Genomic DNA, 23,188 nt, shown 5'->3' with positions numbered 1-23,188 from the left:
TTAGGTTGAGGATGCTGAAGAAATAGCAGTTTTTAGAATCTCTAACAACTTTTTTAATACTATTGTAAGTACTTTAACTTTAAAGAGTATAGAATACAACTGATTAAAGTGTTGTCTTAATATTTCTCAGAGATTATAGTGTTTTACTTAAGCAATGCAACATTTAACATTAAGGATGCAAGTGACAGTATACGTTGTAGGCTTAAATTTGAAGCTGTGGAAAAAAGTTGATAACCAAACTCAGCTAAATATATTTGTTTGGCAAATTTTTAAAACTAGTTAAAAAGCTATTTAGTTAAAGGAGATTGCAAAATCTTCAATTTATTGGTAAATTATTTAATTCATAATTAATTGTACTTACGATATTCATTGAACAACAATGAAGAGACACTCACAGGGGCCCAAAATTCTGATCCATTGACAAAGATACCTCTGAAATATAAAAATATATATCTGAGGTAGAAAATAAGTATCAAATTTACATATTTGTAAATATATTCATTTTTAGAAAAAAATTTCATGAAGTATTCAAAATAATATTTTAATTTTGGAAATGTCTACTTTAGTGATCACATTGATAATCTTTTCACAATATGTTGTACAATGGAATAATGCAGCTAACAAAGATTCACTAATATATGATGAATTATTTAGCAATTATATTAACTCAGTGGTACAGATATATGAAATTCATGGGTGTATTGGGATCATTTTGACCTATTTTGATAGAGTTCTCAAATTTATTTAATAAGAAATATCAAAGGAAAAACTCTCCTAAAAGGTATAGCAAGTTACAGTTGGGCAAACAGAATAGCTTTGGAGCAGAAAAAAAAAAACAAACAAACTAGAATATGGGGTCCGATGTGACTCTCACATGCCTGTCAGCACATTAAATTAGTGTATTGCACTTATTTTCATTAAATAATTTTCGTTAATTTCATAAAACAAGAGTTCACCTAAAAGTTAACCCTTTCAATTTCTGTTTTAAGGTAATTAATTTCTGGAATATTTAGTTTTATTCCAACATTGTCAGCATGACGAGGTCATGTTATGTGAAATAAGTTAATATGTACAATAAAAACAATCTTTTCTTATTTCTTACTGTCAATTTTAAGCCAATTGTTTTAAATAAAATTTATTCTATGTAAGCATTTCTAGTTTACAATTTTAATAACATTTTTTTTAAATTATTTATTTTAATTTGCAAATTAAAATAAATAATTAAAAGTTCTTTTAGCAGGAGACGTGGATTCTAATTTGGAATATATGGTTCAGCTTTTCATGTGAAGTTATGAGATTTATAAAATTTCTTAGAATCTTGAAAGGTGCTCAATGGAACCCTGACTGCCAACTCACTACTATAGATAAAGATGGGAAAGGTTGATATAGAATAACAAGGGGCAGGAGAAGTATTTGGCTACATGTTTTTCCACCCTATCCGTTCCACAGAATGTATTTTTAAAATGCTGCTTCTAGTGCTAAGATAATTTTTATATATTTATTATGAAAATTTTATGCTTACCTGATTTCAAGAGTTCCTTCATCTTCATTCGGAGCCTTCCACGTCACAGTTATATTTGTCTTTTCGCTAAAATCAGCATTGGTCACAGCTGTTTTGCGATTCTGATCACATTCTACAGGTTTTATGAAATCAGGATATGTTATAAATTCTCCAACTCGCTCAGGGTTTTCATATTTTCTTTGTGTCACAAACATCATTAAAGCATTCAGGTTTGGACCCAGAATTGTTACTGAAATAAAGTTTCATTCATTTAGACTAAATTAACAATTAAATGAGACTATCATTTTTGACACTATACAGGGTTTCAAAAATGATGGTCAGTAATTTAAAGGTGAAAAGTACAAACTAAAATAAGTAAAAAAATCCCAGTGAACATCGGGCCACAAATGAACTATTTTCGAGATAATTCACATTTCCTGTTAAGATCCGCCACTGACTATGGGAGCACTAGTTTAACAAAAAACTGTGAATCCTTTGCTAAGGGTGGTTTTATTAAACATAAGATAATACATTTTTAATTTTTGATTTCAACACCACAGGATTTTACAGATGTTACATGTTACAGGATGTTACAAAAGGTGTTCAAAATGCTTGCATCCATACGCAGCTTTGTAGTCTTCTCTGCATTGAGTTGCGAATCCTCTCAGGTTCCTGGCTCATTTCTGATTTGCTGAAAGCTCCTTCAACCCGATGCTGCAATTCCTCAACTGTGTTAATGTCAGAAGTGTACACCAAGCTTTTTACATGACCCCAGATACAAAAATCCATAAGATTTAAGTCTGGTGATCTGGGAGGCCACATTACAGGCCGATCTCTACTTATCGACCATACCTTCTAGTTAGATACCGAGTCACAACTTGAGCAAAATGTACCGGTGCACCATCGTGCATAAACCATATGTTCTGGCATTGCTGAAGTGGAACATTATCATCATCAAGGAGGTCTGGAAGAACATTCTGCAGGAACTGAAGGTACAGCTCTCCTGTTAGCCTGGTTGGCAGAAATTGTGGTCCAATTAGATGGTCTCCTAGTAATCCTGTCAGGACATTCAACGAGAAAAGTTACTGATGTCATGACTCTTGAATTGCATTAGGATTTTCATCAGACCAAACGTGAGTTATTAAAATTAAAAATACCATCACGAGTAAACCCAGCTTCGTCAGTGAACAAAGTGTTGTTTAAAAATTGGGGGTTCAGGACACACTGTTGTTGCATCCACTGGCAGAAGTTCACTCTGGGAGGGTAGTCTGTATTGCTGAGACCTTGTACACACTGGATATGGTAGGGGTATAGTAATTGGTGATGTAAAATTTGCCACATACTGCCATGACTCAGTACATGCTCTTGCAGAACAGCCCTCCTTGTTGAAATTCCTGGATTTTGTTCTATTCTTTCTAACACCCTTTCCTCAACATCAGGTGTTATGCTTCTGGGCCTACCTGCTTGTACTCCATGTGTGAAGTGCCCATGTTCTCTAAGGCATTGATGTACCCTGATGAATGTGCACTGTTGGGCTGCCTCTGGCAGGGAAATGCTTCTTGGTACAAATGTGCAGCCTCGAATGCACTGCTGTTGGCTTTACCATACACGAAGTGCATGTCCGCATACTCTTCGTTGCTGTAACCTCTTTCCATGTTGACTATCCTTTGACAAGTACTAGTATGCCTGCTACATCTTAGAGCATTGAGAGAAGGGAAAGAATGAGCATGCATATAAACAAACAAGTCAGTGGTGGATCCCAACTAGAAATGTGCAGTATCTCGAAAATGATTCACTTAAGGACCCATGTTTGCTAGGCTTTTTTTGCATATTATAGTCTGTACAGTTCACCTCTAAATTATTGACCATCACTTTTGAAACACCCTGTATGTATATACAATGAACATAATTGGGTTGCATCATTTTGGAACACAGTAAGTGTGTATAAAATATCACTAATACATCCATCATAGGGCTATAACTTTGGGCAGTTGATCACAGAGCAGGCATAGAAAGTATATGATGAAGAGGTCTGAAGTGATAGGTGTTTTGTCTATAAAGGTTTATTTGCAGCCTGCAAATAAACACAGGGTTGACCGAATCATTTTTTTTTATCAATAACTCCCCCCCCCTCATGTTGAGCCCTATCTCCTACGCCGGCATGTTGTGCCACAGCAATGAGAACACTTGTATATAAGATGAATATACATAGACGTAGCCGAGTGATCAAATTAAAGGTGTAGTAATAATATTGTCAGATATCAGTGACAACCTATAGTGTTGTGCAGATTTAAAAAGAACACGTATTTATTCTTTAAATCCTTGAATTTTCTTCGTGCTGTATTTTTTGGACATGTGACTTACCAAACGGATAGGACATAACCAAATTTTCACTTTGTTTTTTTAACGGACGGTTTTTAACACTGCTTGAAAGCGTAAATACCCGGTCTCAACTAAAAAAATATTACTCATAACGTATGAAATGCGTTATTTTGACTTTAAATAGAAATCGCACGCTTTACATGAAGAATAAAGTATATCTTCGGTTATTCTCGTAATCCAAACTCTCCATAATTTTCCATCTGTTTATTTATTTTTAACATAACAATAATTACTTTAGCAATTTGCTAATTCTGATACTCTCGAGTACTCAAAGTACTCTTGAGGTTTCTAGGTGACCACATCAGTACGAAGTTAACGGCTGTGTTTCAGTCACCTGTTTTATTAGTTGTCCACTACAGCAACACGAGGAGATAAAAATACGGTTAAAGTATATAGTTTCTAATAAACACCTTATGGTGATATTTTTTTAGATTTGAATGTTTATTTTCCGGATAATGGAATGGATAATAAGTAATTAAGTGCTCAGTTTTATTGATTATACAAGTAACTACAAGATGTCTTTGGCACCGGCTCTGACTGCTTTGCTTCAACACAGGTAAGCTTTACAGATGATCACTATCAGACCGCCAATTTCACTTTTGCTGTGCTAATGAGCCGCTTAATTTTTAGGGATTTATAGTTTTATTTAGAATTTATTTATGGTTCGAAAAAAGGCAGCTTCAAGCGTCTATAGTCGATTTATCCACGATTAGCTCTGCCACTACACTACAGTGCTTCAGCTAGTTGTGGGTAAACATTTCCCACTTTTTCTTCTATTAATTATTGAGCTGTCAGCGGTTGTAAAATAAATGACAACCCATTTAAAAAGGATGTTCGGCAAACATTTAGAACTGACGACTTAACTGACCGAAAACGCCCTATCTCTAGTGTGAATGGTATTAAAGTATTGAATGTAAAGAATGTAATTAAAGTAAAGAATTGGTATTAAAGTTTTGGGCTTAAATCCAGATTATGGGTACACCTTGTCACCTCGTTGCAGGCATGGCCAAATTCGGGACGGATTCAAGTAAAAGAAGTGTTTTTTTTTAAATAGACTTTCATTTTTGGCTAGTGAATAAAGGTTAGATTAGTTTACGCCAGTAATTTGGGACGAATTCAAGCAAAAGATGCCACTTCCTCCGGAGGAGTACCCATAAACTGAAGTATATCCGTTTATATATATATATATGTTTCGGTCTGGCTGTCCAGCGGCAAATGGAGTTTACAACTTGATTGTGAACTCCACTTGTTTATATTTTTATTTATTATGAGAAGAACGTTACTTGGTAGAGAGACATGACGTTTCTTGTAAGTTTCTACATGCTCTTTGAATTTGTACACGAATTGTATTTGGGTTTGTGTATTGGAATAGAGGTAGAGGAATAAACATAAATGTGCACCATTTGTAATTTTTGTAACGAAATATTTAGCACCAATTAATTCTGCTTAAAAATAATTCACGTGGTTTACTAATGTTTTCTTCTTTTGACAATTTTTTCCCCCATTGTAACTGATTTTATGGTTAAAATTTAGAATACGGTACCCCTCGTGTTACTCTACGAGGCAAACAGTTGCGTGAAGGACGTGAACTGAGAAAAATAGTCGTAATTAGAAGAGGAAAAAAAAAAGAAAAAAAGAAACACTTATAACAGGGATCATGTTTTCAATTGACTTTCATTTTCGTTTAGTGAAAAAGGTTATGCTTTTACGCGACTTCGGGAGTTATTCAAAAACTGGTCGTTGGCCACGGCTTAACGTGTAAATTCCTCCAGAGATTGAAGAACTTATTGGGATTGTAGTTAACCAATTTTATGCAGTGGGAATAGTTTTTCTCTTTTAAGTTATTTTGAGATTTTCAGCCAGACCCTATATATATTCTTGAGGTCTACCTCTGAAGCCTGTAACCACCACCTTAAGATTATTCTTAAGATGGTGGTTACAGGCTTCAGAGGTAGACCTCAAGAGTATTCTCAAGAAGTAAAAAGCAAATACGCTGCTCTCATTAATACTTGAAGTTGAATTTATCATATTTATCTACCTTGCCGTTAAGAAAAACTTGAAAGATTGTCTTATAGTAACAATAATAATAATTGTTATTATTAAAAAGTTTATTTAAATTTATTCATGTTGTTTAAGGTTAGATATAATATATATGTACAGTCGACTACTTAATAAAATAAATATAAATTGTGAGACAACTTTTTGAATCCGGCTGGCCTACTACTTTGGATATTCCTGTGTGTCCCTCCCTTCAAAAAGTTTGGGGGTCCCCTGTATTATAATATTGTATAATAGTATTATAATTATATTGTATACTATTTGTTTTTTTATAAGCGCTCCTTTTTTTAAGCTTCAACTATCTGTTGAAACTAACATATTTTTTTTTTTTTTTTTTAATATCGTATTTAAGCATTATTGGACTTACACGGAAACCTTTGGAACGAATTAACCGGGTAAGTTGGAGACACTATATTTTCTGTTTTTAACTTACGTTAACAGCTGGTTTACTTTCTTTCTCCCTCTCTCTCTCTCTCTCTCTCTCTGCCTAAACACCTGATTTGTTTGTCGAATGAAGTGTAGTCTGCGAACACTTGAAGGTCGATGCGGAGTATTTGCCTTTAACTCTTCTTTTGTTTTCTTGGTCAATTTTTATTATTAGCCGTATGGTGCAAGGAAGCCTGAGGCTTATGCTGTACCAGCCAAAAAAAAAAAAAAAAAAAAAAATCCCTAGTTACCCTGAGAGAGAGAGAGAGTGAGAGTCAAAAGTAGAAGGGAAACACCAAGAAAGAGAAGAATGATGATATCCAGCTCAGGACCCTGGGTGTGCCAAGCCCATACTCACTAGGTGTGAGCCCTTGAGTACCTTAATGATGACTTCTAACGAAACAGCAGTTCATTATTAATAAATACGATATGCATTTTGTATTATCTATATGTTCCTTCCTCCCTCATTCCAATAAATATAGAAATCCTTGCTCAGCTTTTCTTTGGTGTTCCTGTTGTATAACCGCATTTATAAGCTGCAAACAACCAGCCTTTCCGAAAGCAGCAACGCGATGCTCATGCCCTTTTTTTTTTTTTTTTTTAAGCCTGCACGCAAGAATAGCTCAATATAGATAGGTAGATTAATAAAACGAATCCGGGAAATGCTTCTTTATTCGCGATCATCAGCCTGGAGCGGCAGTTGCATAGCGCAGAGAGAGATGGCAATGTGTGTAATATTGGAAAGAACTGTTAAGGTCAAACATTAGATAAATTTGGTTATCCGATAGCACATCTCAGATTATAAATATTGACTCCCAAAGGAGAAAATGTTAATAAAAACTTCTTTTTTTTTTTAATACTGAAAAGCTCTGTCATCAAAAAGACTCCCGATGGTTGTAAGCACTGTTCTTTCATACCGTGTGAAAAGGCTTTTAAACTTAGTTTCCGTCGATACGGACGAAAATTGATGGGCATTGTCACACCTTGCCAAGTTTTCAGGCGAGGGTTGCTAGTTTATTACACAACTGCATACTTTGAGCTTAAGGATGCATGCTGAAATCCCTCTAGCAGAGCTCATTTCTCCATGTTCCAGCACGATAATGCTCCATCCCATACAGCGAACAGTGCAAAAATCATCTAGTTTTAGAGAAACTTACAACTTGCATGGATGGCCCAGAATTATATTGAATCCGATTGAATATTTTGAATTAAACTGGAACGCCATTTCAGATACACCCTTCTCCCACAGCTAAACGAGTGATGGACACAAATCTCTGCTGTCTGCCGAAAATGTGCCACGACAGATCGATGCTGTCATCGGAGCCAAAGTGAACTTATATCTAATTTGTTCATTTAAATACGTTTTTCGAAACGTGTGACTGACACATACTTTTGGTAGCGTACTGTAGTTCAAAACGACATACGGTTTCTGGATTGTCATAATGTATTTAAAGTTCTTATGGATATGATCTGCTTTACAGGTAACAAAAGATTGTAATTCTGTGTCAGTGCCAAAGGAAGAAATTTTTACGCTAAGAGCAAAGAAAAAAAAAAAATCATCGCCAAGCACAGTTGAAATAATTTTCATTCAGTCAAATCACAAAAATATTACATTTTATGTTATTGTATATCGCGTGATCCACTTCGTAATGTGATAATAACCATTAAAGTACCATTCAGATGTGTATTAACTGGGTTTTTTAATCTCTCAAACAATGTGTGTCTCCTTTATTCGATGTTCCTTTTCTTTGCATACTGGTAACTCCCCCCCCCGCAACCGGTCTTCCACTATTATCTTACTTGTGGTTTCGTGCACAATCCCCCCTAAAATAAATAAAAATAATCTCTGAGACCTCACCCATTCCTAAGGCTGCTACTGAATTAATTTTATATCGGTTTTCCATATTTAGAAACAAGATTTTTATCATTCAAGTACAACCGCCTGGGGTGTATTTTATAGGCTTTCTTCCACACCTTAGACGGGGGACGGATTTTTTTTACCTTGGAACCTAAGGTTCTTCATCCCGCAAAAAGCACCCATACACAGCAGAGCCGTGCCGAGGGTGAGGCGAACGATGCTCTTGCCTCAGGTTAAAAGCCGAAAATGGGCGCCAAAGGAAAGATTAAATAATTGCCAACGTTGCCATCATTAACAGTAGGGCGCAATTTTTCAGTTGCCTGAGGTACTAAAATAGCTCAGCCCGGCCCTGACAAAATGCATTCATTTCTTAGAGGTGTGCTTACAGCTTTTCTATTACACGAATACCAAATAAAACTTATTTAGATGTGTAGGTAGTTACAAAGCTTTCGATAGAGTCGAAAATTTATTTAATTAGTTTGTTTCAGTGTAGGCTGCATTTTGCTTGCCATTCTTCTTTTCTTTTTTTTTTTTTTTTCTGTTGGATTAACGAATACAAATTTTCTGTTTATACTCAGGCATATAGTGCCGTGGGCAGCTGCCAAACATAATAGAATTTTGAGGTTATATATCATCTCAAAGTGATATATAACCTCAAAATTTTATTATATGTTATTTTATCCAAAATTATATTACAACCTCAAAATCTATTTTGCCTTAGTGCATATTGTTCATTACAGAAACAGAGAACCTCTTATCGTTGTTCTTTTCTTTCAATTTGGATGGTTGACCCCAGACGAAGTTACCCAGATTGTAGGTATGCAACGATTTCATATATATATATATATATATATATATATATATATATATTAGAATAATGAAGTAGTTAAAAAATAAAAAATGGTACAAAATATAATACGAAAATTAAGAAAATAAATATAAAGCTATCATTAGAGGCAGAAAAAAATGCACATTCCCCCACATAATGCCCAATGTATAACTGATATTAAATCAAAATTAATGCCAGTAGCATGGAAAATCTGTTGAGCGAAAAATAATAAATTAAACATAATTAATCAACAGAGAGGGAAAAGAAAGGGTAAGACTAAAAATTGTAGCAGAAAATCTCCAAATAAATTTAGAAAATCCAAATGTTTAATTTATTATTTTTCGCTCAAAAGTTTTGCCATGCTACTGGCATTAATTTTGATTTAATATCAGTTATATATATATATATATATATATATATATATATATATATACACACACACACACACACACACATATATGAAAGTTCTATTTCGAATTTGTGGTATGTTTTTACTAATAAGCTTCACTTGGTTAACCAAGATGCAAGCTAAATCGCTATTTTATTTCTTCGTGACTGAAACCCAGATGGTTCTTTGTGTCTGTCTGTTAACTGCGTTACTTCCGTTTGTAAATGAACGCTGATATAAATGTAATTAAGTCTGAAAGCGAATGAATATGCGTATATGGGATGAGAAACGAACAAATGAGCGGAGCGTTTCTTTATAGTGCCATCGGCAAACCACATTGAGGATGGATATGCAATCTCGACTTTCATTAAACTAACCACCAGACTATATCATTATTCAACACATGCAAGGCCTGGCGGGGAAGGGGGGTCGTAGGAAGAATGAGGGCCCGTTAGCCTGGGTCTCAAACTCAAGTTAGCTCAGACTGTTTTCAGCTAGTTTTACTTAATTAATTAGTGTATTTGTACAAAAAGTCCAGGAAATTATAGGGTGGCCATAATTAAAGTATCCCTATTCAGAGCACTCTGCAGCTCTAAATAATAAGCCGAATGCCACCAAAATTAGTAAGTAAACTATTCAAGGCATGAGGAGAAGGATCCCCTGAAAGAAAAAAACAAAAACAAAAAAAAAACAATTAGTTCCAAAATCTGCCAATAGGGGATAATATGGCGCTGTACAAGAAGACAGGCATGACAAAGTACCAACAGATAAATAACTAAGACAAACGTTAATGAAATTACTTGTGCTCTTTGCAAAAAAAAAAAACAAAGAAACTGAACTAAACTGCCAAAGGAAATGGTTTCACAGCTCCAAACTCACTCACAGTTTACTCCCGATGGTCGATGATGTCGCTGATGGTGGAGTTGGTTTTCGATGTGATTACAATTGTTCTGAACCAGAAATTGCATTCGATGCACAGTGCGCTCTACTGCAGAATGCAACATCTCTGGAGTAATGTTCCGCACATGCTGCGTTAAGTTGCCCTTTAAGACACCCAGGTTAGGGACGCTTCCTCAATAGACATTGGCCTTGAGGTGACCCCTACAGCTAAAAATCACACGGTGTAATGTCAGGCGAACGTGGTGGCCATGCAATGGGAAACAAACGACTAATGACTCCTTATGCAGTAAAGTGATGCCGGAGAAGCTGCTGTACTGGTCGTGCGATATGAGGAGCCCCATCTTGCATAAAAATTGTCTCATCCAGGCATCCTCTTTGCTGCAGTTGAGGAATAATGAAACTGCTCAGCATGTGATGATATCTTTGTGCTCTAACAGAACAGGTGGCTGCTCCTGCTAGGTGCGGTGAAATTCCTCGAAAAAGTATGGCCCTAGGATGAAATTTGAAGTCACACCAAATCAGAAGATTTTCGGGAAGTGCAATGGGATTTGCTGAATAGCATGCGGTGCTTCTGAAGCACCGCATGCTATTCGGCGCATTCGGCATTTTTCAGTGTTGACAGTCCCATCGAGATAAAAATGGGCCTCATCTCCCCAAAGAATTTTCCATGGCCAGGCATCGTCCACTTCCATTCTGGCCAAAAGCATTAGAGCAAATATCATTCGTTTTTCAGGATCATCTCTTTGCGGCTGCTGCTGGCGGCTGATCTTGTATGGATAATAGTGGTTTAGTTTCCAAAGAATTTCCACACAGTGGAATATGGGATATCCAGTTGCTTCGCTACTCCCCGTGCGTTGCTATTAGTTCCAGCAGCTGTATCCATGGATCGGTCGACGATAGCCGTTGCAACTTCCTCTGCTACCTGAGGTGAAACAGGCTTCCTTCCTCTTCCAGGCTTAACAACAAAGAACACAGTTTCCTCAAATTTGTTAATCATCCTTCTAACTGCCGCAGCAGATAAAGGACCATGACGATAGACACTTCCTTACAGCGTCTAAATTCATGAAGAGGGGCTGCCGCATTGCATCCATCAACGTAGAAGAACTTTGCAATTAAAGCGCAATCAGTCAGAGTGAGAAGCATTGTTAACAGTAAACTTACAGAATACGCTTGCGATGTTCGCGTTGTGTCTTTATAGCTCTCTGCTGCTGGGAAAATTAAATTAACTCAGATTATCTGGCCTCTTAGGTGTCTTATTTTTTAGTTTGGATTTAAAACTTTAGTGCAGTTGTTTTTTTTTTTTTTTTTACAGAGCACAAATAAAAATTTGTAATTTTATTAAGGTTTGTCTTATTTATTTGTTGGTACGTTGTCTTGTCTTTCCTCTTGTACAGCGCTATATCATCCTCTATCGGAAGATTTTGAATTTTTTTTTTTTTTATGGGATCCTTTTCCCCATGCCTTTACTAGTTTACTTTCTAATTTTGGTGGCATTCCGCTTATTACTTATAGCTACAGAGAGCTATGAATAGGGATACTTTAATTATGGCCACACTGTATTTGTTAAATAAAAAATTGCAAATTATCTCTCACTTTTTTATGGCCTATTTTGTTTTCATGTATCTTGATTCTTTTTTTTTATGGCTGGAGGCCTCAAAAGCTGGAAGTAACTTGGCATTCGAGTGCATGAACATCGTGATGCATTTGTTATGATATAGGAAATGAATTTACATATCGATTTAGTAACATTTATATATTAATGATTTACCCGGGGGGGGGTTCATTAAAGTTCTTCCGAGAACTTTAATGGAAGAACCATTCACTTCATACGTGTCATGTATGAAGTGAATTTAAAAATTATTTATTAATGTTTAACATATTAGAGGTTATATATGACTTCACAATAATTTAAATAACTATTAGTCTTTATTATTTAAAACGCAGGGTAAGTAATTTGCAATGTTTCACACTTGCCCTGCGTTTAAAATGATAACAATAATAATAATAACAACAGCAACAAAAGAGACTGGAAAAACTACTTTCAGTGCAGATCAAGTGTGAATATTGAAAAATTAAATGATAGGAAAAGCGCGGTTAAGAGTTCATTTAATAAATGTCGTTGAATAAAATAGTAATATTACTGCAAGGCATATCAAATTTGCATGGTTATATATACTACTCTCAAAAAAGTATTCGAACACACGTTTGTTCACATTGACGTCACTGGTACTTCAATAATGTGTTGGGTTGGCTTTCTACCAACGAACAATAAATTGCAGCGGTCATAGTCCTTCATTCCTCGTGCCCGAACAATAACCATTTAAGATACCGATGTAGGACGTGTTGGTTTGGCTCTCACCCCCCATTCCAGTTCATCCCCTAGGATTGAAATCATGCCACCGTCCATTCCAAATTGTTACTTGGACTATTTCACGCTCCCTACTGCCACATTGTAGGGAGCGTGAAATAGTCCAAAATGTTAAAGTAGGTGTCGGCGTTCATGGTTCCTCGGCGTTCTGGTTCCTACTATGTGAAACAGCGCACAAAACCCTACCACCTTTAACTTCATTATATGCACAAATGCATTCGAGCAGCAGACAGTCAGCCTCCGTTTCCGTCCATCTGATTGCATTGATTTGTTCTCCTTCTCACAGATTAATGATCTTGACGCAGTCACCGATCATCTTATTAGCACAATCTCCTTTATTATTCAAGAGTTCGTACCTCTCGGTAAAAATTACAGGAATAGATTCCCTCATTGGATCACGACAGACAATTACGCTTATCCGAGCCAAAGAACAGTGCAGAAAACACTTTAGGGCGACACATGATGAAGCTTATATGGCACTGTTCAAGGAACATAGAAGCAACATTAAAAGAATGATCAGGAATCAGTACGCTCGTTATATTCAATCAGTTCAACGCAGTTTTACAGTGAATGGAGACCTGAAGCCATTTTGGAACATGCTTAAGAATTCTAATAACTGCTCAACAGGAACCATGATCATTGATTCCGATGGCAAGCCTACAACCTGTGACAAAACTAAAGCAGATCTTCTTACAACCTTTTTCTCCTCGTTTTCCGAGAAAAGTGCAGCTACTGTTGCTTCAACTTATCAATTTCAAGTCATTAAGGATGATACACTGAATAATCTCTCGGTGGACACAGCCGATATCATTCAAGAGCTTCGGAAAGTTACAAAAGATTTTTCAGCAGGCCCAGATAAGAGTCCTCTTATCTTGTGAAAGAAATGCTTTCCACAACTTAAATATATAATATTGCATATATTCAATATTTCCGTTAAGACTGGTATTTACCCCGCTCACTTCAAAACAGTTGATGTTATTCCTATCCCAGAGAAGCGCAATCCACTCACTAGAGAATTACCGTGCCATCTGCCTTCTGAACTCGCTGACAAAAATTCTGGACACTCTCATTCACAACCGATTAATGGAATATTTTCAGCACTTCATCTGCGACTGCCAACATGGCTTCACCAGGGCCGATCAACTACCATTAATCTTCTCACTATCTGGCAGCAGGTTCTAGACACCGTGTATCGCGGAGGCCAGATTGATGTGATCTACACAGACCTTACTAAGGCTTTTGACAGTGTCCCGCACAATCAACTTGCTAAAAAACTAAGCCACTATGGAATACTTGGCCCTTTACTGTCCTGGTTAATGAGTTATATTTCATATCGAAAACATAGGGTGATCATTGGACAGTAAGTCTCAAAGGAATTTTTTCCATCGAGAGGAGTACCACAGGGATCATCTCTTGGGCCTCTTTTATTCACCATCTTTATCAACGATATACCGCAATTTGTTGAGAGAGGTGGTATTAAGATCCTAATGTTTGCCGATGATGCGAAACTATTTTCACTTATCAGCAGGCAAGATGATGCAGTTAACCTTCAAGCTGCTCTCAACTCTTTCGCTGATTGGATTGCTTTGAATGGTCTGGAGGTTAATCCTAGGAAATGCAGCTCTATTTCCTTTGCAGCTTTGGGGTAAACTAAGGCTTTAGTTGATCAATATTACATCAAGGAGATGCCGATTTCCAGAGTTCACGAAGTTAAAGATCTGGGAGTTACTTTTATCGCTGCATGTGGGTTTGATAAACATGTTTGAAATATATTAAACCAAGCGAAAAAACAAATTGGCTTCATTAAACGGCAGACGTACAGATTTCAAGATCCTCAGTTCTCTGTGCTCCTATTCAAAACAACTGTACTCCCTATACTGGTTTGCTTCTCCTATATGGAACCCACACTATGCATACTTGAAACAGCAAATGGTATCGCTCCAGATGAAATTTATCCACTATCTTTCCAGACGTAGCCCCATGTTTTACCACAGAATCTCTGTTCCTACTTCAAGCTTCAATCTCTGGAAACTCTGTGAACTGTTCTTGATTTAAAACTGTTGTACCATATCTTTGCTGGTTCAACCTACCTGCCGGATCTGCTATGCCATATTGACCTTCACGCTCCAGCGGTGGCTACTAGACAGAAGACTACATTCCACATCGGTAACTCTAGATTAGAGATATCCTGGAACTCCTTCTTCAAAAGAACATTGGCACTCATGAATAAGTTTGACTTGAATATGGCTGTGAACGAGAAACGGTTTCACAGAACTGTTTTGAGTAGGTTTGATTTGTTGACGGATGAGTTCTGGCCTAAAGATGTCCTTATTAATTCATGTGTGTGTGATGATGTCTCCTGCAGCAACCTGCTCTCTGTGATTGTTCATGGCGCTGGACTTGACGTCATGAATACATTTTTCATTTCCATGAATTGGATGGACTTTTCCCGTTTGTATGAACTTTCATTGTACGAAGTGTATTATTCTACTATTTATTTTTATGTTTTGTACAATCTTTGTTTTGTTATCTTTTTTTTTTTCTGCTCTGTTATACACTTTAACTGGGCGCATGCCTGTTGTGTATATTATATGTTAAAAATAAATAAATCAGAATAGAGCGAAGCGAGATTCGTCACCCCATAGAACCGATTTTCATTGCTCTATGGACCAATTACGGCATTTGTTGCACCATGTAGGGTACGATAAATGTCGTAATTGGTTCGCTTATTGCAGGCAGTTGGTGATGTTTGGCTTATGCGCTGCTGCTCTCCTATGAAAACAACGCTATAGAGATGCGTACGTAGGGTTCTTATAGTCAACCCCTGTTTACACTGCAAACTCCTCGTTGATGTTTTGCAGTGTTGTGAAAAACACCCATAATACTGTTACGCTTCCATTTTATGATAATGTAACTGGCAGTCTGCTTTAGATGATGCAGGACACGAGTGGCCAGCCTTTTTCTGCATGCCACATATTATGTTGGAATTGCGCCGCGTGCCACCTAGGGGCGGATCCTGAAGTTACCGGAACTAATATCCCCTTTTCAATGATCTGGGTGTAAAATCGCCATCCTTCCCACACCGGACGGAGAAACCTGAGTTCGATTCCCGTCCACAGTGGGAGGAATTTTTATGGTTTTTTTTTTACAACGTGGCTGAGTTAGTCGGTCTCACGCGAGGGTAGCATGGTTTTTCTCTCCCTGCAACTCGGGTTTTTTCGTCCACCAAACAGAAAGTCGTCCTTAGAACACAGATGGAATTTACAAAAAATATACACGGAGCAACATGGTCTTAGTTGAATTCAGTAATAATTGATGCTATTATCAGTTTAGTGAAATATTTTTTCTCTTTTAATGTTTTTGATTTAATATTATTGTTCTTGTAATATGTGTTATTACTTTTAGCGTTGTTATGATACATGACCATTTCACTTTTACGTCAACGTCTTAATATGTGTACCTTTGTTACACGAGTGCCTTTTGGTGAATGTAAGAATGTGAAGCCAATAACAATATTTCAGCCTCATGTCATATTAGATAACACTGTCACAGAGGCAGTGCACAGTGCCATTTTGCAGTACTTCCCCATAAACACACACATAGGAACAAAATCGAGTGAGGCAAGTGAAGGAAGACAGGACTGCAGATTGTCGCGTTTAATCTAGCGATCAAGAAATGAGAGTGCCCTACAGAAGTTGTGGATATCACTCACTTTAATCTGTCCGTATAAAGAAAAATGGCTGAATAATTTGTTGTCACGCAACCAATATTACACATGTATCTTATAGGCTCTCCAAATGATTGCGTGCAAGGCAAGGGGTCTCCGACTCTCATGCGGACATTCTTGTGGTTCACTTTACATTATGTGAAAATAGTTGAGGGATAGTCGTTGTCAAGTTGCATAATGACGGTTTCAAACATATCGCTTTGGAAGATTATTGAGGCTGCAAGTTTTAAAACCAATGCGTTTGTAGGCATGTTAACGTATGCCTTTAAGTAGGACCTAGTCGTCGATAATTGCAGTTCAAAACAGGCCTGTTTGATATACTTGGAACTGAGCTTCTCTAAAATGTTTCTCGCACGAATAGTCAAGTTGGAGATCTTTCGCATGCTCCCACTTTCTTTGAATTTTATCATCCAAGCGTAAATCGTTGGGGCACTGGACGGAGCCTTTCCACAAGTGTTGCGGTCTTTTTATTGTAATACAATTATTAAGGATTTGTTTCATCTTTTTGGATTGATTTCATTTGTAATATTCAAAGACTCTCTCTAGCAATTACAAAAATTCATCACAATGAAAGCGAAGCAAACTCCTGCGGGCACCAGAGCAAAATGCGATATTTTTTTTTTATTCAATATAAGAATGCCAGGGGTGTTTTGCTCCCCCCCCCCGATGACTTGCACCATTTTCTACATATACGCTACACTTCTGATAAAGTAATAGTATTGTAATCTTAAATACGGTTTTTAAGAACATGTTAAAGAAAACTCTGAGTGAAACGGTGAAAACTGCCCCAACAAAGCCTTTTCAGAACACCCTGAATATCCGTATACGGCCCGGTGCACGCGCATCGCGAAAACAATTGCCGAATGCTTAACACACGCCAATAGTGTACGCTAACTGATCCGTGCATCTGCGGTCCTTTCACTACCTTGCTTGTCCAAAGCGTCCGGTGAGTTTACTCACCGGATGCTGATGGATTGAAGGTGAACTTTATAAAACTGTCGCCCTCGTGGGTAGCACAGTTGGTAGAATCGCCATCCTCCCCACACCTGGTGGAAAAGACCTGAGTTCGAGTCCCATCGATGACGGGAGGAATTTTTATGGGCCCTTTTCCCAATTTGCTCGATCTCAGGCGAGAGTAGTATGGTGTTTTCTCCCGGAAACTCTGGTTTTGCCTCCAGAAAACAGAAAATCGACCTCAGAACACACTCGATTTACAGACAATAAACATGGAGCGATATGGACTTCGTTTCTGATGCTCCTAAAATCCAACTAAATTGACATAAACCCATCGCGGGTGAAATGACAAATCGCTATTGCCTTCCGTTACTTATTCTGCTCTTTCTTTTAGTTTCATTCCGTTATATTACTCTGCCGGTTGGCAACGATTTGGTATAACGGCTGTTAAAATTTAGTAAAACGCTACTGCTTTTATAATTATTGTTATACATCAGAAAGAATGGTCGAAACGATAAAATAATCTATAATTATTTTATGTAATATTTTTATATTTAATATAAAATAAAAACTAAAATCAAAAGTGAGAAGTTAATTGAGCGGAAAATAGCTTTATTTGCTTAGATCGTGTCAGTGAAATTATTCTTGTAGACATGAAGGCTTTTATTCCTCGTTCCATCCAAAACTCTCCTCCTTTATCTAAACCAGTGGTTTTCAACCGGGGTGCCGCAACAACATTCTTGGGGTGCCGTGTAATTTCGGTTTAAGTACTTAAAGTTATTATTATTATGATTTTTAAATTTATACATTTATTTCATTACAAAAAGGTGTACGGTATCCATTGTACCGTATCTTTTTAATTTTGTGGTGATCTGTAATTGATCTTTATTTAGTAACTCTATATAAAGAATAAAATTATTATATAGGTATATATTAAAAGGTCGAAAACCACTGTTTTAGGTATTTCTTTTGGCCTAGGGTGGTACCGTGAAAAAGTTACTGGGACACTAAGGGCGCCGTGAACCGAGAAAGTTTGGGAATCTCTGATCTAAACCATGGTTTTCCAATAAATATTCCAAGGCTGCTCAAGATATGAATGTAGCATATTGTAATGTAACTTGCATCCAAATCTTGAGCTTCATTTTCTGCTTATACCAAAGCTCATAACGGTTGTAAAATAGTTATTAATAAATTTAGACTCGATTTTTAAAAGCCTAACAGTAGGAAATTTAATACTTGTTTAAATGGTAGTCGAGACTCCTGGTCTCTTGCCAAAACTATAAGCAACAAATTTCTGTCTATCCATACTTCTCTCTGTTACATCCTTATTGTTTTACTGCATCGTAAATCATCTAAAGGCAAATCTTTTTTATCAGCACTTTACTTTTTCGCTTACTCTTGTATCGGTTGAGCTTGGTAAATCTTCTCATATCATAATAAACACATTAGAAGAATCCTGAACAGTTGTGATAACAATAAGTATCCTTATCCTGATAACATCTCATGTTCGTAAAACCTCTGTTACAAATTTAACTCCTGTTCTGTGTTTAATGCATTGGTATTTTTCCTTCTTCATAGAAATTTGCTCACTAACGGCCAGTTTCTGAATAGGGATGACAACTTTCTCTTTCCATCTGATTAACGATCGAGTATGTGAATTTCGTTAGTGTCGATCGATTAGCGATATATTGGCTTGCATTGCTCATCTTTGGACAATTCAGTGGAAAAATCTAGAGAAATTTGATCTGTTGCCCTCGACATTTATATTTCTTTCAATCGTATTTGTCATAAAGGTATTCCAAACAAGCTTCTTATAGCTTGCCTTCTGTGTTTTTCACTTGGCTAGCCAGTTTTTAGTCTCACCGCTTACTGAGCGTGGTGTTAGATCGCTCCCATTGGAACTCCACAGTTGATGCTGTAGTTCCTAAAGGTTCTGGTTTTTTTCCTTCTGTATATTAATGATCTTACATTGACTGGAATTTTGTCTATAGTTTCGCAGATGATAGTTTTATACATTTTTTTCCCCTTTTCAGTTCTACAAATCTCTGTTCTGTACGAACAGCTACAACTTCTCTAATATCCACCACAAGTCCCTTAAACGCTGATCTCCGGGGGGGGGGGGGAGAGAGAGAGAGAGAGAGAGAGAGAAACGAGAACGAAAACGCAATTAACATTAACAGTCAGATCTCTATACAAGATCGCATATTTTTTACTGGGGATAACTGTGACTTCTAGCCTTTCTTGCATGAGCACATCGCAAATAATGCTTCATCGGTATCGAAAATAACTATATTTTTCCTTTTCACTTTTCTTTTAAATTGATACAAATCAGAAATTATACTATACAAAAAAAGAAACTATACAAATCAGAAATTCGCCCTACCATAGAATATTCATACATCTCAGGCGATGCCCTGAAAACTTCTCTTAAATTTGTAGACTATCAAAGAGAGAGCAGTCAGGTTAATTAATGATTACCCGCTCACAATTCTCTTCCATTCCCTCTTACAAAGACGTTCAGTGTTTGCTGCATATCTTTTCTATAGAGATTTTCATGGGCTCTGTCCTTATTTAGAATCTGTAATTCGTCAACATTCATTCGCTGTTCAACTTCAAACTCACAGAACTTTTTTTCTCTTCCTCATTTATCTCTTCTATTCTTCAAAACAAACTTGTTTCGTATATATTTTCTGAAAACTGCAATCTGCAAAAATTCAACTGTGATATTTATTGATATTCGATGTCAGTAAAGGCAGTTGCAAAAAACTTGTTTAAATGCACATGATATCATGTTGGATCTTCCGTTAAAGAAGCACAGTAATGCATCACCATTTCAGAACACCCATATACAGTGCTGTGGATGTAACTAGGTTAAAACCTGTGTAGGGCGGAACTTACGGTGAGTAACTGTAAGCCACATTTATTTCCGCGAAGGCTCATTACTCTTCACCATATGGCTATCAACGTAACATATGAGTATGATGGGAGTCAATGTGTGAAAAGCAAATGTGGTAAAAATCTCTGTACTACATATACGTAATTTGCATGCGGAAGCTGGCTTTAAAATCAAATATGGTTGCAGTTTTTAAGGATTAATAAATGCCATGAAAACTGCGTATTCATGGCCTTTGAATGGTCATTGGTTATGGCCTTCCAATGAACTTAGAAATAAAGCATGCTGACGCTTATTTTCAATTTCGTTTAAGTTTAGTCTTGTGTATAAATACATTATTTTCAACCGTGAACCATCTGGAAAATATTCGTCAAACGTCAATAGATGCTTTAGAGCAGCGATGATCTGCCCAAAAATAAATATACAAAAACTGTTAAATCATTCAATTGTTCTGTGTGTGCGCTCGTTAAAGTTGATTCCAAGACTTTGGTATAAGAAACTTAAGGTTCTTAATGAGTTGACTAATATGTGTAGTATTTGTTTTTCAAAATATGCTTTATTTTTTATATCACAACCGTCACTTTTTTTTTTCAAATAACTCTAGACACATTCCCTGAATATTTGGCTGTGTTCCCATCTTAAAAAGTACTTAGTCATGCTTGTAGGCATCCATACTCTTATAATAAAAAGTGTTGGAATGTCACTAATGCTTTTATCAGTCAACCTGGAACGTTGCTATTCAGAACTGTAAGCTCTTAAAGGATGACATTTATTTGGAGAAACAATTATATTGAACAAACTTCTCTTTTTCCCTTCCTTTTCCCTGCGATGCTGTCCAAAATTCATTATTTCAAACATTATTTCAGTAATACAAAATAATGTTTGAAAGGGCATCTCTAGGCCATAATGTGTCTGTCTCCTACTGTAATGAATTAGTATTGAAATTAATGTGCTACGATATTTTCCATATTTATCCAAAGTATCGCTATTTACTGTAGATCTAAACAGCTGTATAACCTTTAAGTAAGGATATGATAGTAACTGTAAACAACTCACCATTTATAACTGTTAAAAACATCCCGTCACGTGCTATTAACAAAACAAGTATTTCATTAGCATCGCATTCTCTTAGCTGTCACATGAATCACGATCTGCATCATTTGCTCAAACAATCTGTAAGTGGTATTTACAATAAATAACCAAAGGTTTATTCATTCCTCTTTTTTTTTTTTTTTTTGTATTGCCTTAATTTTGCATTCCTTAAATTAAATCTACCGGTCTATTAAACCAGGATTTTTAGATTTGGCATTTTTCGATATCAGCGACTACAAGAGACTTACTTCTGGTCTGTTGAACCCTTTTATGATCCACTTGTATTTATTAGAGTCCATCTCGTCTATTGTAGACCGGCTACATTGAAATGAAGCGAACCGATTAACGTTTCCTAAGTTTCATCCATTCCACTAATTTAATGATTATTACTTAAAAGAAAATTTTGGGACTTACTGTTAAGAGGTTTCCCCCTCCGATATATGGTACTGCTGGGGAGCACAGAATAAGGGATATCATCTTGTGAGCGCTTCAGCTCTTCCTCTTCTTCATTCGCCGGTGGTATACTTTGAAGAGGCAGGGTGCTGCAGAATTTCTTTGTAAAGCCATTTCGGTAGGCTACAGAAAGTTTCAGAAGAAATAAATATAAAAGAACTGTATTTACAAGAAAGGCTTTCATCATTTTCTCCACGAGGCGATGTTCCGATTTCAACGTGCAAACGTTTCCCTCCGTGCTAGCTACAACGCTTACTACAAACGAACCTGTTAACCAATCACATAATGGAAATATGGTCCCCAGCCGTTTTAACTGACGGTCTCGCGAGAGATTGCGAGACAGGGAAAAATGATTCACGTTGGTCTGCTTAGCGAGTGACTTACGCCCGCGTTACCTTTGCGTCCTTGAGGCACGCGCCGTTTTCGGGTTTGGTGTAGAAAACAAATAAGGAATATTCGGAAAGACAGCGTAATATTGGGTTCAAGGCAAAATACAATATTCAATTTATAAGGGGGCATGGCCTTTGCAACGGAACTGCTCAGTAACCTTGCTGTTGTAAGGAGGATGAAAAAAGGAGAAATAAGGGGGAGAACAAGGGTTGACACATACGAAAAGAAACAGGTGTGGTTTTCTACCGCTGAAAAAACATCGTTCTGTTGTTGCCTATATTGGGTGCCTCTTGCTCGAAGGCAAAGTTTTTGTTATAGGTGGAGGTAAGAGAAGTACCATTCTAGATCCTGCGGTAGCACACACAAAAATTGCCATTGTTATTAATTCTCCATATTTTCCGTGATTGATTATAAGCAGAAGTACTGTTTCTCATCCTCTATCTCTTCTCGTAATTCCCCCTGCGTCATCAGTGAATCATTTCTGTAGGATGTATAGTTGATGCACAAAATATTTTAGCAATTTGAAATGATGGCGAATTCTCCCGAAATTCTTTTAAAGTACCTATAATCACCAAACTTATGTATCCACATATGCCAGTATTAGTGTGTTACACTAAATTGCCTGGAATGCTCACCACCAAGGAAGTTGATCTCTGTGTGAGATTTGATTTTCTATTTTTGTCATACCGGGGGAGATTGCAGCGTGTTCTCTTTCATGTTCTAGTACACTGTTTATTTGGTTAGCGATATGAATACGTCAGTCATACTTGAAATGCTTTGGACATCTTTTGTATCACTTGTCCTATCGAGTTATTCAGAGTGATTTTAAAGTCTTAATTATAATGTCAGTTCAGTTGAAAAGTATTAATAATTATGATAACTTCATTAGCAAATGTGCCTCTGGTGTTGCTGTTGGTGGCAGGCGTTTTCTTCTGGAAAACGCGTATATTCGAATCCACGGTGTTTGAA

General features: G+C 36.7%; 1 protein-coding gene across 1 annotated transcript in view; it reads right to left on the bottom strand.

The window, feature by feature from the left end:
- The window catches only part of LOC150079356 (ferric reductase 1-like), a 54,823-nt gene extending 32,763 nt beyond the window's left edge, over positions 1–22,060 (bottom strand). The window contains exons 1-3 of the mRNA XM_090382764.1: positions 21,791–22,060; positions 1,523–1,751; positions 362–432 (exon numbers count right to left, since the gene is read on the bottom strand). Of these exons, the coding sequence (XP_090238890.1) occupies positions 362–432; positions 1,523–1,751; positions 21,791–22,016 (526 nt within the window). The 5' untranslated portion in view covers positions 22,017–22,060. The remainder of the gene's footprint in view (positions 1–361; positions 433–1,522; positions 1,752–21,790) is intronic.
- Between the last annotated feature and the right edge of the window lie 1,128 nt (positions 22,061–23,188).

Source organism: Mastigoproctus giganteus, chromosome 10, assembly GCF_048544385.1.
Source record: "Mastigoproctus giganteus isolate SK-2022 chromosome 10, ASM4854438v1, whole genome shotgun sequence".
Classification (NCBI taxonomy): Eukaryota; Metazoa; Arthropoda; class Arachnida; order Uropygi; family Thelyphonidae; genus Mastigoproctus; species Mastigoproctus giganteus.
Note: the sequence above shows the minus strand (reverse complement) of the source record. Positions and strands in the feature narration are given on the sequence as shown.